General features: G+C 42.7%; 1 protein-coding gene across 4 annotated transcripts in view; it reads left to right on the plus strand.

Annotated features, from left to right (window-relative positions):
- Positions 1-2,682: 2,682 nt before the first annotated feature.
- The window catches only part of LOC119957984 (BRCA1 associated protein), a 66,516-nt gene continuing 51,100 nt past the window's right edge, over positions 2,683-18,098 (plus strand). For 2 of the 4 annotated variants that reach the window (XR_005458963.1, XM_038786447.1), the window contains exons 1-3: positions 4,852-5,134; positions 10,520-10,684; positions 12,320-12,551. Coding sequence is in view for 3 of the 4 variants with exons in the window: in XM_038786447.1 (XP_038642375.1) it covers positions 5,059-5,134; positions 10,520-10,684; positions 12,320-12,551 (473 nt within the window). In the remaining variant the exon portion in view is untranslated. Of the gene's footprint in view, positions 2,804-4,851; positions 5,135-10,519; positions 10,685-12,319; positions 12,552-18,098 lie in introns of those variants that run through there. The other 2 variants (XM_038786313.1, XM_038786266.1) reach the window with 2 other exon arrangements.

Below are 18,098 nucleotides of genomic sequence, written 5' to 3' on the forward strand. Positions count from 1 at the left end.
TTACCTAGTCTGGCCTACATGTGACTGAAGGCCCACAGAAAAATCGCTGACTCTTAACTGCCCTCTGAAATGGCCTAGCAAGCCACTCAGTTCAAGGGATGGGCAATAAATGCTGCCCTAGTCAACAATGTCCGCATCCCATTGTTGCTCGTTGTGTTCTCTCTTTAATTGGCTCTGTTTATGGCGGTTAATATGGTCGTCTTCCTTAATTCTAATTACGTTTGCTGAAGAGTCTCCAGGTATCTTTTGATACCGCCACAAGGTTCAAAACCGAATACTGATCAAAGATTCCATACACCAGTTAGTAAGTTCAAAATCAATGCTCATTTATTTACACACACAGTCAAATATACTCATGCACAAAACTCTACCAACTAAACTATCCCTACTACTAAAGCCTATACTTAGCTTCGGGAGCCCACTCAGTCAGAGGAACAATGGCCGTTGTCCGGTTCTGAGGCTGCTGGGGTCGAGGTGGTATGGAATAGTAGCTTGGAGCATCTATCTCGTAGCGTGCGTTGACTTTGGATTTACTTGTTCTGGTGCAGCTGCTAGGTAGGTCTCTCCTCGCTGAGAGCCAAGGCCAAGAGGAACGATTCTCTCTTGGGGGCTTCTTCTTATACCCGAAGGGGCTTCGCGTGCTTTTGTGCGGGCCTTGAACTTGGTCCCAATTAATTGGACCATATCCTGATCATCAGTATCAATTTCCTCCAACAAAGGGGTGGCTTCCCCGATTGCTGGGCAGGCCCTAGGTGGCCATTGGCCTGCTTTGTTCTAGTCTCCTCTGGCGCCGCCGGGGTGTCTGCTTTAGTATCGTTTACCTAAATGTTACTCTTTTGTCCCCGGAGATGGCTCATTAGTATGGTAATGGCTTTGCAGTATCGGTCTTGTCTGGGAGCTACAGCTTCAATCAACAGACAAACCTTGCACCTGCTTGCTTTCTCAGTATTGTCCATTTTCCCTGCATTCTTTGCAAAGTGTCCATTTTGTAATCCAGACGTGGCCACCCCAGGTGGCTACACCATGAATGAATAAAACAAGTTCAAATGATGAATGATTCTCCTGCGGCCTTACTCGATCGCCTTACAGCAGTGTTTTTCAAACTATCTTTCCTGGACCCACACCGGCTGATCTTCGGGACCCACACCAGCTGATCTTCATGACACACCATTTTAAAAAAAATTAAGGGGCAATTTAGCGTGGCCAATCCACCTAACCGGCACATCTTCGGGTTGTGGGGGTGAAACCCATGGGGGAGAATGTGCAAACTCCACACGGACAGTGACCCAGGGCCGGGATTCAAAAGCAGGTCCTCAGCGCCACAGTCGCAGTGCTAACCACTGCGCCATATGCCACCCTATGACACACCATTTGTGCTTACCTTTAATGCGACAAGTGAACCTGTTTGGTCCTCACGATCTTACTTGCTTTGTTATTCAATGTTACATTTCTGATAAAGACTTCAGCTGATGATTTAAGTTCTCGCTGCATCCTTTGAAAAAAATCAAGAGGGGTGTCCTCGAACTTGCCATGCTTAGTCTTCAAACTCCTTTGCGGTTTTGAGAGTTTTCATTTGCCTGTACTTCCCTGCCTATAACACACATGGTCTTTGCACCTTGATTTGCATTGGCACAATTAACAAAGCCATACCTCAAGAAATCATCTTTCTACTGCTTTGTACCCTATTTCAGCTTCTTCTTAATGGGTTCTTAACCAGAGGCCCTGGAGCTCTGGATGCAGCTCACAGCAGCACTGCTCTGACTGGCTGTGGACTCTCCTGTGCAGCCCTCTGCAGCTGACTCAGTTGTGAGATCCTGGCCTGTTTGTATCTCTGGCCCTTTCCCTAATTAAAAAACAATCCATCTTCAGTTCTGCACAGTCCTGTTGCTTGCTGGCTGGCAGCTACAAAATGGAGAAATCTCTACTCTGTGATTTCACGCCCAAAACACGTGATGTCAGTGCTGGGCATGTGATCTGCTCTCTGGAAGACTCCATCGTTCGTATTTAAAGGCCGGTCGTGGGCGGCATTTTCTCTTTAAAAGTCGGTTGCAGCCAGCATTCTGAAAAGGCGGTCGCGGCCATCGGGCGCTTCTCCCGCGATCGGGAACGCCATGACCGATCACTCCGCAACCCTCCTGTCACTTGCCTCCCGCAGTTTGCAAATCCCTGCCTTAAAAGGGTTTTCAGAGAGTCGTTCTTAAAATGGTCATAGGCTTTGTAAAATTCTTTCCCAGGATATTACCTGGTTAACTGGTGGGGAACTGGTTCAGAAATTTGCACCATTTTTGGATGGGGCAAATTGGGATGTTTTACTTTCACTTTTCATAGATTTTTGTAGGCAAGGTAGAAGATGACAGTGTTTAAGAAAACAGAATAATTGAAGTCAGCAAAAGATTGAAGATAAAATAATCATGGAACTAGGGAGAGATATAATTCTTACAGTAAGTTTACCTTTTTGAGATCAGTCCATACAAGATCAGCTCAGTTATGATCTTTCCATGAATTCTGCCCCGTGTAAGTAAATTCATCACAATAAACAAGCTTGTGATTCAAGCAAAATCACGAGTACATTTTGGCGCTTTTTTATGAAGGCCAATCTTAGCCAATCAAAATGTAACAATTTTGCCACATTATGACATCACTATGTAAATTTAATATTTAACCATGTGACATCATCACTTCAAACATGGAGCTCCTCCTGCACAACAGATTTACCCGCCTGCCCAAACAAAAGGAAGGAAATACTCAATGAAAAAATAGGAAAAAAAAAACAACCCAAGTGGGTGGTCCAGTTTGGTTAAAGGTAAGAATTAATGGAAATTGTCCTAAAGTTGATCAACTATGTTTCTTGGTGAAAAACAAGTCATCTTTAATTACTAACAGAATTTTAATAACAATATTGAAATAGCCAACAGTACTCCCACATTGACCTCTTCTGGCAAAGCTGTGATATTACAATGATTGCAACGTACAACATCAAATAATGTTGTTTGGTGACGGACTACGAATAAAATGGGCAACTGCTATTATCATGGAAGAGGGTCAGCAGCATAGGATGGAGCAAAGAAAACCCCCGAGGCAGGGGCTGAAGTGGCATTTGCTGTAAAAGACATCACAATGTCTTTACTGAAGTCTCTGTCAACACTTGACGCACCAGTTTACCTCCTCCACCTCTGTCAGCTTTCAGTCCACTATCCATCCTCCAGCGTTCCAATATATCATTGCCCCTCATAAGTATACTAATCACCATCTTGAGGAAAAGCATCACCATAAATGCATCTGTTTCTGTATAACCTCCGTCAATAACGGAGATTTATGTCAGTCCATATTCTATTTTGTTGAAGTGAATTCCAAAATTCACACTTTCAACAGACTCCTTCTTAACACTGAATGCCTTTATATTAATTTTGTTCATTAGATTTCAGCTTTTGCTCAGTTGTATTACTCTCTCCTGAGTCACAAGATTGTGAGTTCGAGGAACTGGGCATTCAGAAAGTCCCTTGCAATCTGCATCGTCATCTGCAAAATCGTTCTTCTGATTACTCCCAATTATCATCTTTCTCCTTTCCTGCCCACTTATCAACTGTGCTGCATCTGCAAGAGAGTAGAAGCTAACCATGGATGAGTAGTATCTTCTTGGAATTAAGGAGGCAGAGACGGGATGGAAGTTTGGCTGTGTGATGCTTCACAGGAAAGCAATAGTGACAGTGTATGTATGCGTTCACACACTAATCTGACACTGGTAATTGCCTGCTGACTTCACCATCTCATCGAAAGAGCTAAGTGTCTTTCTAAGAGGTCCATACTCATTTTTTTGAGGAAAAGTAAGTGGTAAAGAGTAGGGAAGACCTCTTTAGCGGACTGCTGCTTGTGGAATTTAAGTGGCAATTTGGCTTTGCAAGAAGATGAGAGTAGGGGCAGTATGGTAGTTAGCACTGCTGCCTCATGCGCCAGGGATCTGGGTTCGATCCTGGCCCCGATCACTGTCCGTGTGGACTGTGCACATTTTCCCCACGTCTGTGTGGGTCTCACCCCCACAACCTAAAACAAAATGTGCAGGGTAGGTGAACTGGCCATGCTAAATTGCCCCTTAATTGGAAAAAAAAAATTGGGTACTCTAAAAGACTTAAAAAGGATAAGAGTTAATAAGAAGGCTAGCAGTCATGTGTTTGAATGTTATAAAGAAACATTGAGTGCTTTAGGGACCACCTGCCCATTAAAGTGGAGGAAGTGGGTTCAGGGTTGTACATTACTTGCTGTTAGGCGTGCCAGGTAGCCACAGTGAATGGTGCGGAATAAGTCCAGAAATGCAGAGATACCCCGCAGACCTGGCAGGAACTGTGGAGCGAGGAGCAGCATTAAAAGTCTCAGATCCATGACCTTTCATTAGAAAATTAGAGATGTAACGGGTTTTGAGCAATGAAAGTGAATAAGGGAACAGCAGAAAAATCCTGAGATCAGAACTTCCTCAAGGTGGGTTTTCGAGAAAGGGACAGTGAAGTAAATACTGATATCAATGCACCCCTGGGTGGGTTTATGGGGCTAGGATGGGGCTTGGGTCTAGGTGGGGTTCTCTTCCAGTGGGTCGGTGCAGACGCGATGGACCGAATGGCCTCCATCTCCACTGTAGGGGTTCTATGATTATCCTTATTCTGTTAACCCCCACCCAAAGTTACTGCTGAATTGCCAGCTATTTGCTCCCATTTACGCCAAGTAAATCCTTAACCCAACCTCAGTTGTGGCCCTTCTCCCATTCCCCAGGGAGTTGACGTTTGACAGTCCCATGGCCGAGGAACCGGAATTGCGTCACCCGAGGAAGGTCAGGGGACAGAGGTGAGGGGTCAGTGTGACGGAAGTGGAGTTGGAGCGGTGGCTGGGCCTGTTGTTGTGGGAGGCGCGGGGTTTATTTGTTTGTACACATCCTCTCGCAGCCAGCCCTGGGTTTTCGGGCACCTGGCCGGAAATTTTCCGGTTTGGTTGGTTTATACTTATTACGGGTTTTTGCAATTTAAATATATATATTTTTAACCCGGTCAGCAGAACTGTGGGGTTTAACATATGAGCGTTTCACTGGTGGCCGTACGTCTGGAGCTGGCGAACCATTCGCACCATCCGGAGGGTTTCGAGTATTGCGGTGAGTCCCGGCATGGGAGTACACACCCTCCGACTCTGAGCCCTGGGCCTCTCGCCTACCCTGTGAACTTTGCAGCCGAGTAAGCGGAGGGACATGCCCCTCTCTTCTAGTCTAGTGATGGTGCTGGGGGTTGAAAGCTGTCGCTTCAATGAATCTCTGAAGTTAAGCCTGTTAGACTAGAGAATCGCCACCTCGGGGACATTAATCTGGAGGATCTGCCAAATACAGGACTCTTCAGTTGGTGAAACTGACCCCCTCTTTTCAAAACGGAAAATAAACATTGCCCTGATGTAGGTCCAAAATCAATTAGGTTCATCGACAAAATGACTTTTTGTGGTGGGGTGGGTAGGTGGGGGGAATGAAATAATGGTTTAAATTGTTCTAATCGAGGAGCAGAAGTGCATTGAAGCGATATAGTGATTTTTAAATCGCCATTTGGCAGACACGTTAGCGTTTTAACTCCCTTCTCCCCTTTTGTTAAAGTCAACAATTGGGGTCCTCGCAATTCTGCAGGACTGAAACCCAGTTTCTGCCATATGTAACTTAGATTCCGACGTACATCTAGATTCTGCAGAATGTTGCAAAGTGAACATTGCTGAAAAAGGGATGTACCTTGAAGCTTTTCACCTTGCATCCATCATGATGTAAGAATGTCGAATCTCAAAGGGAACAACAATTTATGCTGCATGAGAAAAGGGTGCTGTGATCACTAAAACAGGAATGACGCCTGCATATTTGTGTACCTTAAAAATGTAGCAGCAATTCAGATTTATTTTTCAAGAAAAGTTTTAATTTTTTTTTCTAATTAAGGGGCAATTTAGCATGGCCAATGCACATCTTTTTGGGTTATGGGGGCATGCAAACCCGGGCAAATGTGCAAACTTCACAGGACAGTGACCCGGGGCCTGGATCAAACAAGGGTCCTCGGCGCTATGAGGCAGCAGTACTAACCACTGCACCACTGTGCTGCCCTGTGAAATGTAAAAGTTAAACAATTTTAATTTGAGGGTTTTAAATGTACAGAATCTGATGAGAGGATATGAGAAGACGAAGATGGCAGAGAAAAGAGGCTGGATGGCAGTTAGCTATCAACTGCCAGCTAGATGACAACAGAGGGGTGGGTCAGTTCACCAGGAACATGAAAGCAATTACATCCTCATCAGAAAAGGATACTGTTTATTTTTTAGTTAACTAATACAAAGGGCAAGGAACAAATGTGCAAGACTTCCATAATAACTAAGAAACTTACCAGCAAAATTGATCATCTCTTATTTATGTTCTACGTTCTATGTTCTCCTGCATCCAATTCTGCCATTGCCTTGATGGCAAATTTCTGTGGTAAACTCTTGTTTGTGGAGTTATGCAGTGCTAGTGGCCCTGATAATCAGAAATAATTATTTAATCCAGAAATTCTGCAGAGCTAAATACCGATGGCTAACATTGAAAAATTTATGGGCGATAATTTCCATCCATTTTAACTGAATGGATAGTAAATTGCGCTTATACAGGCTCTGTGGAGAATGACATAATGGAGCATCAGCAGTTTATATCAGGTGGAAAGTGCAGAATTATAATTCAGTGTTCAGTGTTTGAGTCATGCCCTCTTTTGTGGAAGTGTTGAGCAGATGCCAAGTCCGTTTCCCCTGCAGTATAAATTATTGTGACTGTTTTAAATTTAGCACGCTTGCATTTGTTCCGATGAGTGCAAGATGAAAAGATTCAGCAAGACAACCAAGTGACTGGATAATTTTAAAAGAGCTTTTATGCTGGAACTACTATTTGTGCATACTGAAAATTTACATCTTTTTGTTGATGTGTAATGTTGACAATGTATTAAAATGTGTGACAACTTAATAACAAACACATTAAGAATGAATTTATGGTGGATGATGAGGAAATGTGTGGCTAGCAGATACTATATTATCAGCTATTACTTCCCTGGCATTGACTCTAGACTTTCGGGAAAGCATAATGAGTGCATGAAATTTTCATACCATACCTGCTTTGAATAATGAAAATAATCCGTTGTTTGACTAAAGTTTTTATTTTTCGTTCCAAATCTGACTTGTATCTTGAGAAAACACTTTATAACACTCTGGGTGATAGTGATAATGGAAGTAGTTTCAGGTGATGAATTAAAAGTATCACATAATAAGCAATACTGGACTAGTAATCCAGAGACCCATAATGATCTGGGGACCCAGGTTCGAATCCCACCACAGCAGTTGATGGAATTTAAACTCAATAAAATATCTGGAATTAAAAGTCTAATGATGACCATTGTTGTACAAATGTCTTGCGGGAAGGAAAATCTCTTCAGAAATGGTCTCTGACATGGCCTCTTCAGAGGGTATTTAAACTCTTAATGGCCGAGTATTCACCTGCTACGAAAATCCAAAAAAGGAATGAAACCGGATGGACCACCAGGCACTGGAAACGGCAAACCTGCCCTGCCGACCTGCAAAGTCCTCCTTACTAACATCTGGGGGCTTGTGCCAAAGTTGGGAGAGCTGTCTCACAGACTAGTTAAACAACAACCTGACATAGTAATACTCTCAGAATGATACCTTACAGACAATGTCACCATTCCTGGGTATGTGTCAGATATCCTTGTGGAGACAAAGTCCCATCTTCACATTGAGGATACCCTCCATTGTGTTGTGTGGCACTACCATTGTGCTAAATGACTTCGAACAGATCTAGCAACTCAAGACTGGGCATCCATGAGGCGCTGTTGGACATCAGTAGCAGCAGAATTGTATTCAACTATAATTTGCAACCTCACTTTACCATTACCACCAAGCCAGGGCATCAACCCTGGTTTAATTGTTCAATGAGTGCAGGCGAGCATGCCCCGAGCAACAGCAGGCATACCGAAAAATGAGGTGTCAACCTGGTGAAGCTACAACACAGGACTACTTACGTGCCAAACAGCATAAGCAGCAAGTAATAGACAGCTAAGTGATTCCACAACAAACGCATCAGATCTAAGCTCTGTAGTCCTGCCACATCCAGCCATGAATGGTGGTGGACAATGAAACAACTCATTAAAGGAGGATGCTCCACAAATATCCCCATCCTTCATGATGGAGGAGCCCAGCATATATGTGCAAAAGACAAGGCTGAGGCATTCGCAACAATCTTCAGCCAGAAGTGCGGGTATCTCCTCCAGAGATCACAACATCACAGATGTCAGTCTTCAGCCAATATGATTCACTCCACATGATATCAAGAAATGGCTGAAGAAACTCGATACTGCAAAGGCTGTGGGCCCTGTCAATATCCCAGCAATAGTACTGAAGACTTGTGCTCTCGAACTTGCCGCACCCAATAGCCAAGCTGTTTCAATGCAGCTAAAACACTGGCATCTACCTGACAATATGGTAAGTTGCCCAGGTGTGTCCTGTACACAAGAAACAGGACAAGTCCAACACAGCCAAATGCTGCCCTATCAGTCCATCATCAGCAAAGTGATGGAAGGAGCCATCAACAGTGCTACAGTATCAAGCGGCACTTACTCAACAATAACCTGCTTCTCCCCGTGTCTGCGTGGGTTTCGCCCCCACAACCCAAAGATGTGCAGAGTAGGTGGATTGGCCACGCTAAATTGCCCCTTAATTGAAAAAATAATTGGGTAGTCTAAATTTATAATAAAAAAAAACAATAACCTGCTCACGGACACTCCGTTTGGGATCTGCCACAGTCACTCAGCTCCTGATCTCATTACAGCATTGATTCAAACATGGACAAAAGAACTGAATGCCAGAGGTGAGGTGAGAGTAATTGCCCTTGACATCAAGGCAGCATTTGACCGAGTGTGGAATCAAACAGCCCTAACTAAACTGGTGTCAAAAGGAATCGGGAGAATACTCTCCACTGGTTGGAGTCATACCTGGCACAAAGGAAGATGGTTGTGGTGATTGGTGGTCAATCATCTCAACTCCAGGACATCACTGTAGGAGTTCCTCAGGCCCAACCATCTTCAGCTGCTTCATCAATGCCCACCCTTCTATCATAAGGTCAGAAGTGGGGATGTTTGCGGATGACTGCACAATGTTCACACCATTCATGATTCCTCAGATAATGAACCAATCCATGTCCAAATGCAGCAAGACCTGGACAGTATCCAGTCTTGGCTGACAAGTGACAAGTTACTTTCAATGAACAATGCAGCACAGGAACAGGCCATTCGGCCCTCCAAGCCTGCGCCGACCATGGAATCTGCCTAAACTAAAACTGCACTTTTGTGCTACATAAGTGCCAGGCAATGAGCATTTCCCACAAGAGAGGATCTAACCGCCACCCCATGATGTTCAATGGCATTGCCATCACTGAACCCCCCACAATCAACATCCTGGGGGGATCATTGATCAGAAACTGAACTGGACTAGTCACATTAATACTGTAGCTACCAGGGCAGGTCAAAGACTAGGAAACCTACGATGAGTAACTCACCTCCTGACTCCCCCCAAGCCTGTCCACCATCTACAAGGCACAAGTCAGGAGTGTAATGGAATACTCTCCACTTGCCTGGATGAACGCAGCTCCAACAACACTCAAGAAACTCAACACCATCCAGGACAAAGCAACCCGCTTGATTGCTCCCCCTTCCACAAACATTCAAACCCTCCACCACTGACAAAACAGTGGCAGCTGTGTGTACCATCTACAAGATGCACTGCAGTAACTCACCAAGGTTCCTTAGTCAACACCTTCCAAACCCACGACCACTACCATCTGGAAGGACAAGAGCAGCAGATACCTGGGAACTCCACCACCTGGAGGTTCCCCTCCAAGTCACTCACCACCCTAACTTGGAAATATATCGCCGCTCCTTCACTGTCACTGGGACAACATCCTGGAACTCTCTCCCTAACAGAATAGTGAGCGTATCTACACCTCTAGGACTGCAGCGGTTCAATAAGGTAACTCACCACCACCTTCTGAAGGGCAACTAGTTAATTTGAGCGATTAAAGAAAATTGTGGAAAAGTAACTAAGTGTTTCATGGTTTACAACAGTTTTAAAAATAAATGTTCGGGTTGCTAGCAGGCGGATTTATGTATGTGAGATAACTATGAATTGGAGATTAGCAGAACGGTTCCTCAAGTGCCGGAGATCTGGATCATATGATTTGTTAGGTTTACACATTCCATTTGTTTAATGTACTACAAACTTCTACCTTGTCATGTTTGCTGACTTTTATGGGGGTTACGTGGAAATTCACATCACGAGCTTCAAAATAATGCTACATGCTTTGTGTTTTGTTTCAACTATTGTATGCATTGTTTTAATAGTGAATAACATGTCTGCAGGCACAAAAGTCACCCTGCTGTTTAAAAAAAAAAAAATAGCCTCCTTTTCACTTTGTCTTTTGCCTGTATAGCTGTCAGTATGGCAGACGATGAAAGTAAAGAGAAGAAATCGCTCAGTTCAGCAAAGCTCTTGCTGGAGGGCAAAACAACTGGAGAAAAATCCACTATCTTGCATCAACACATTGGTCGTAGAGAGATGAGAGACATGGTCATTGAAACAATAACCTCCAACAAAGGTACAGTAACAGGATATTCTGAATTGCAAGTCATACCAAGCAATTTGCTAGCATGGAGTGAAATATAACCTTTTGTAAAGTATTTGCCTTCTAGAAATGTAAATTATTTTGTGACTGCCTCTTATTAAAATGAACAATCAGAGCTGCAGTACGAGGGTAGCGTGCATGGTTACACAGAATGCAAGTTTGGCTTCAGCCTCAGCTGTTTGGCTCACCTGAAGCCCCCCCTCCCCCCAAAGAAAACCTGGCTTACTCCTCGTTGTTGGCCTCGAACAGGTTCTGGAACAGGCCGACAAACTGCCCCCAAGTAAGCAGGAAGCCTTCCTCTGATCCTCGGATGGCGTACTTAATCTTCTCCAGGTGGAGAAATTCTGAGAGGTCAGCGAGCCAGTCTGCAGCTTTGGGCAGTGCTGCCGATCGCCAGCTGAGCAGGATTCTCCGGCGTGCGATTAGGGAAACGAAAGCAAGGGCGTTGGCCCCCTTCCCCATGTGTAGCTCTGGCTGCTCCGATACCCTGAAGATTGCCACTATTGGGCATGGCTTCACCTTTACCCCACAACCTTGGACATTGCCTCGGGGAAGGCTGTCCAGAACCTAGCAAGCTTGGGGCAAGCCCAAAACATGTGGGTGTGGTTGGCCGGGCGCCTCTGGCACTGTTGACCTGCCATTTCTGGTGGCTCATGCTGGTGTATCTAATTCGTAGCCAAATCCTGCAGACCAGGACACTTGAGTTTAATCCCTGATCTGTGGCGATGTAACTCACTTTGGCTAGAATGGCTTTAGGGTGTTTCAACTGGTCTTAGTGCCTCTCCATTGGGAAAGGGCAGATCAGACATGAGTAGCTGCCTTTGGGAGTGGCGGGAGACATTTAAAATAAAATTCGGTACTCTGTTGACTTTATCCTGCGAAATCACAACCTACTCCAAAATCTCTGAACTAAATTTGGAACTTCCTCAGAACCCATAACAATCTATTCATTGATTTTCTGAATCACAGTTCAATGACTGACCCTATTTTCATTTTCAACAAATGCAGTTGAAGGCATTTGTTTTCCTGCCAATCTTTCCCCTCGGCGGTCTTTCTTTCTCCTCGCCGGCCGGTCCCAACCCCCTCTTCAAAGGGAATTGAAAGATTGTCTTGTCAAATTTTCACTTCGCAATGGATGATTTTTTAGATTTCTGACCATGTAACCATGAGGGGTCTTGGTGTAATTATGTTTAAAAACACAATGATTGAACTGAACTTGCGTTTCAGAGGGCCAAAGTTCACAGGATAGCAACGGTGAGAAATGTACAGTTTAATCCAGATGGACGGTCTGAATCAAAATGCTATGTACACAATTAACGGTAATTTTGTAGTCTAGTGACTATTCACATGTATTGCTGGTATAATTGATTAGAGATGCGAATGGAAGAGGAATCCCCCAAAGTTACAGATGCAACAGAAAAACTGCTGGCTTTCAGAGCTGAAAGAAACATCCAGAATTTAAATTCATGAATTTAGCTGACTCTGACACGATTGCAGACTTACTCATTGTCCATTAAGCATCTGGAAATCATGTTCATCAAATCATTGTGATATTGTCCCATTAATGTGTTGTGTGACCATCCTGATGTGGAGTGCATGTCTTTACAGACAAAGATACTGTGGAATGTGTACTGAAACCTGATCAAAAGACAACGTATGACACCGACCCTGTGGAGAAAGCAAGTACTGCTGATCCGAATGACAACAGTAAAGTGTGCAAGGATCAGAGTGGGAATGCACCAGACTCGCCATCTAAACAGCTGCCTGACCAAATTTCTTTCTTTAGTGGGAATTCATCAGTTGAAGTAGTACATGGAATCATGCATCTCTACAAAACTGAGTGAGAAAGTGTTTTTAAGCATGCTGTATCTTGGTGTTTGAAAAATCAATTTAATCTTTAAAATTTGCAATAGGATTTGTAGACAATAAGACCATTTTCTCCTGGCATCACCAACATCATGTGCATGCCTGGGTGCATTGCCAAAAAACAGCAGATCCACAATTCGCCCAGCAGGAGGCCGATGGATGTTATTTTTGTCCCCACAATGAAACACTATCAGGATTTAATTCACCTTGGGTGAATTAAACTTCGGATTACTTTGGGAATGGGGCACTTGTTGTTGTATGGCCATTCCATGTTTAGAAATACTTAAACAAATTCACCATTTCTGCATCAAGCCCCTGGAGCTCCACAGGTGAGCATCTTCACCACATAGCCTGCAATGATTCAGAGGCAGCTCATTACCATCTCCAGGGCATCTAGGGATGGATAATGAATTCCAGCCTTGTGCATTAATTCCAATGCAACGTCTTAAATGTCTCTCGCACCTACCACCTTTACCAAATAATGTTTAATAGCAAGTTGAGAATAATATGCATAGTGTTCTCTTCAATTTAAAAAGAAAATATCTATAGTTTTTCAAAATACCTGAGTGCTTTTTTGCAGTTCAAGTGGGTAGAAGAATGAACATTTTGTGTGTCTGCCATTCCACTTTAAGTTCTAGTGTTGAGACCTCTTCTACTGGTATCCATGTTGCCATTATGTTTCTGCATCAGCTCCTGATCTTGATCTTGACGTTGATTTAAATATTACTTTGTAATTGAAGCTAACTTGAAACTTTTCTATGTGCTTGTTCTCGTATTGCTCAGTAATCAATGTTAGCTGGGTGTCAGCTTAGATTGTTTCCTATTCTTTACTTGAGTTTGTTGAGATAAATAGTCATTCAAAGCTGTTCATGTTCTCTGATGGAATATGTTGCCTTCAATAACATCACTGGAGTAAAAGCATTCAATGTGAGTGGGATGATGTCACTGCTAATGCACCCAATTTAGATTTCCCATCAGCCAGTCCATATTTCAGGAAACACCTAAATAGATGAGTGAGTAATTCATTTTAATTAGCATTATTTAAACTAGATACATGGTATTTCTGTTTGCTGTTTAGAATTCTGTGACCTTTCTCTTAATTTTGGGCCAAAGTGATTGAGTTAAGTTTGCCATAGTTAATATATTGTGGTTGTAAAGTGACATGGGAGTGAGTAATTGAAAATACCAACCTGAACTGAGGGGACAATTAAGGGATAAAAGGAGGAGGATGAGTGCCACTAAGAAGGGGACTATCGTGAGTGAGGGCCAGCATGATCTTTCACGTAGGGTGTGAAAAAGAAGACTAACATGAATTGAAGAAATAGCGAGTGAAAATCACAAGCAAAAACTGGAGAAAATAGAAGATGGGTGACTGGTTAAACCGAAGAATGAGAAGTGAGAGAAAATTGACACTAGGAACCTGAATGAGCAGGGAGAAAGGAGTATCCCATGTCTCCTACAGTTACAAACAATGTAATAATCAGTTTTAATGAAGGGATATTGATACCTATCATGCAGATTTTCTAACTGAAATTTTGGAGAATTCCTGTTAATTTGCGTGGCTCAGTGGTTAGCACTGCTGCTTCACAACGCCAGGGATCCGGGTTAGTTCCGACCTTGATTGACTGTCTGTATGGAGTTTGCACATTCTCCCCATTGGGCTGGTTTAGCTCACTGGGCTAATCGCTGGCTTTTAAAGCAGGCCAGCAGCACGGTTCGATTCCCGTACCAGCCTCCCCGGACAGGCGCCGGAATGTGGCGACTAGGGGCTTTTCACAGTAACTTCATTGAAGCCTACTAGTGACAATAAGCGATTTTCATTTTTCATTTCATGTTTGCGTGGGTTTCCTCCCCGTGCGCGCGCGCGTGTGTGGTGTTATGGGGTTATGGGGTTATAGGGTAGGGAAGTGTGCCTGGGTAGGATGCTCTTTCATATGGTTAATGTTGACTCAATGGGCCGAAAGGGCTCCTTCTGCACTATAAGAATTCTAAAATTTGTTTGTACCATTATTCTTAGCATTGCACATCTTTTTTTTTCAATTTGGTGCCATCCTTAACTTCCTTCCTTAGTTAGTTATTTATGTGCACCGTCCTCATAAAGTCATTTTTTCCTCAATAAAATATATCTTTGTTGTAAGTGATGAAAATATTTATTTAAATGCTTCTCCTATCATACCTTTTTAGCCTCTTTTCTCATTCCACTTTAGCCAATACTGTGTCATACCCTTGTAATTACCATTATTTAAATTTAAGACACTAGTTTTAGACCCAAATATCTCACCCTCAAACTGAACGTGAAATTTTATCATGGTATAATCATTATTACCTTGAGGAACTTTTACTATGAGGTCAATAATTTATCCTGTTTCATTAGATGTTAACAGGCTGTTGATAGCCTGTTCCCTGCTTGGTTCCAGAGTGTATTCTCAGATATTGTCCTGAGTGTGCATTTGTTTAAGCAGTAGTTACATTTGTTAATTTTTATACTAAATTGAAGATCCAAAAGCTTTAAATTGTATATGGCTGAACGTCCTGTCATAACACCACTTGTAAGCGTTGTAGTAAACACTGGTAGAAAAGTTCAGATGTTCTCGTATCCAGTGTAGGGCCAGGCAGTTTAAACCTGGGCAAAGCTCTGGTTCTGTTTTTTTGGCTGATGGAAGGGGCCTCATTTAGCTTCACAAGGCAAGATTACAGGTTCTAACAGCTTTGCCAGGGAGGGGTCATGTGACTTAACTCCCATTACTTCCCTTTGATTTAAACAGAGTATTTACATACCAATTCTGAATTCTTGAGATGGTTAATGTTTTGTCCATTAACCAGATGTTTTGAAGTCCTTTGTCTTTGCAGGTGGATTGTTTCCAGTGGTCAGGCTTTGCCTCAGAAATATAAGGTAGCCTTTGTGCAATACTTTGGAATTTGATTTCTGCAATCACAGGGGAATTAACTCTTACGAGATAACAAGGTTGCTGTGGTTTCCTGGAGGCTAGAAATTCCTTTTGTGTGAGTTGTAGTCTGTCTCCATTATATTTTTAAAGAAATGTATAAAGTAATCAGGGTGATATAGATATATACATATTTCCTTTCATATCTTTTTAGTATTGAACCTGGTACGAATTTGTTGAATTTTGCACCTGCGTATTTGCTCTTTCATGGAAAATAACCGAGTTACATGGAGCAGTTTCAAGAGTTGATTAGCGGGAAAGAATGGAGAAAGTAAACTCGGGGCAAGCTAGTGAGAAACATAAAACAGGCAATAGTAGCTTTTGTAAGGTACATTAAAAGGAAGAAAGAAGTAAAAGAAAGCATTGGATCCTTTGCGATTGAAACTGAGGAAGGAATTCTGGAGAACAAGGAAATGACAATGAGATAATTAGATATTTTGCATTGGTCTTTAGTGTAGAGTATGCTACAAACATCCCAGACATAGTGAAAGAATATGGGAGATGAATTGAATATAGTCACAATCATCCGAGAACTAGCTTTTGGCAAACTAATGGAGGTGAAAGGCTGACAAGTCCCCTGGACCTGATGGTTTGCATCCCAGGATCTTAAAAGAATTGGCTACATAGATTATGGATGCATTAGTAATTTTCCAGAACTTCTTGGATTATGGAACTGTGCCAAAGAATTGAAAAACTGCCAATGTGGTACCCATGTTCAAAAGGGGAAGGAGGCAACATGCAGGTAACTGTAGGCTAGTTAGTCTAACTGCAGTTATTGGAAAAACAATAGAATTGATTATTAAGGAGAGAATAGTATTTGGAAAGTCATAATCTGATCAAGTAGAGTTCACATGGTTTCATGAAGGCAAAATCATGTCGACAAATTTACTAGAGCTCTTTGAGGTGGTGTCAGCCAGAGTATATGGGGGAGAGAAGCAGTCAATGTTGTATATTTGAATTTTCAAAAGGCATTTGATCAGGTGCCACACAAAAGGCTACAATGCAAGATAGGAGCTCATTGTGTTGAGGTAATATTCTTGCATGGCTAGTTAACAGGAAGCAATGAGTAGCGATAAGGGGATCTTTCTCTGTTTGGAGGGCAGTAACCAGTGGAGTGCCACAGGGATCAGTACTGGGACTGCAGCTCTTTACTATATATATTAATGATTTGGAGGAAGAAACAGTGTGTACTGTGACCAAATTTGCAGATGATGCAACCTGCCTCCCCTTCCACCTGTGTAAGGAGGATATAAATATTTTACAGCGAGATAGTGACAGGTCATGTGAGTGGGCAGAAAATTGGCAAATGGAATTTAATGTGGGAAAATGTGCACTTGTTCAGTTAGGAAGAAAACGAGAAGGCGGATTTAAATAGAAAGAATGAGAAGGTGATTATTATTTAAATGGGGAGAGACTGCAGAAAGCTGTAGCACAAAGGGGCTTGAGGGTATTATGGACACCTAGTTAGCTATCAACAGGGGCTAAGAGACTGGACTAGAGCCATAATGTTTTTAAAGTTTCAAGATGGTGCAGAAAGACCGATTTGTTCCAGGAGTGATTTAAGAAATAGGGCGTGATTATTTTATAAACAAACTTTATTAAAAGAAAACAATATTTAAACTTTTAAACTTCAACCCGGACAATAACCGGTTACATGTAGTTTCTTAACCTTAACACACTAGTTCCCATTAAACAGCACTTTAACAAACATGCAAAGGCAATACTTGCATTTATGAAACAATGTTTTGTTCTGTTAGGGACATTCATTCAGACCTCTTTTCCAAAGTCTGCCTCAGTGGCAACTTTCATGACCTCTTGGTCCATTTCCAAAGCCTTGTCCTGTCCCTGTTCAAAACAGGATTCTTTTTCTCCCCCTAAGCTCTGCCCAGTCCCTCAAATAAAGGTTCCCTGGGGTTTCTAGACTCATTGTTATCTTAGCTGTTTGATGGTAAACTCCCGTTTGTACAGAATAACAGAGCCATGCTATTCATGTGCAACTAACCTCCAATTAACGGACAAAGAGGCCATCAGACTCTAATGGGCTAATGGCTGGTCAGACAGAAGTGTCGCAAAGGATAATGAATCTGGGGCATTCCCTATTCCCATTAATGAGTTAAAGCGGGACAATGTAACTCGGCCAGTTGTGGGCGTATTCCTCTGACTCAGTGCTAGCAGGTGTTTTTTCCCCTCAGTCTGTTTAACCCGTAAATTGCCTGCTACATTGGGGTCTCATTTCTGGACCCAAGTTCCTAATATCTCCCTCAAGTAACAGGGGTCCTTGTTCATGAAAGCCAGAAAACTAGCACACAGGTGCACAAGGTAATAGGGAAGGGAAATGGAATGTTCACTTTTATTTCAAGAGGGCAGGAATATCAAAGTGAAGTTACTGCAACTGTACAAGGTACTAGTGAGGCCGTTAGTCCCCTTATTTAATGAAAGATATATAATTTTGGAGACCCTACAGAGGAGGTTTACAAGGATGATCCCGGATGTGGCGAGATTGTCATATGAGGAAAGATTGGGTCTGTACTCCTTGAAGTTCAGAAGAATGAGAGGTGATATGATTGAAACATATA

The sequence above is a fragment of the Scyliorhinus canicula genome, chromosome 1 (genome assembly GCF_902713615.1).
Source record: "Scyliorhinus canicula chromosome 1, sScyCan1.1, whole genome shotgun sequence".
NCBI lineage: Eukaryota > Metazoa > Chordata > Chondrichthyes > Carcharhiniformes > Scyliorhinidae > Scyliorhinus > Scyliorhinus canicula.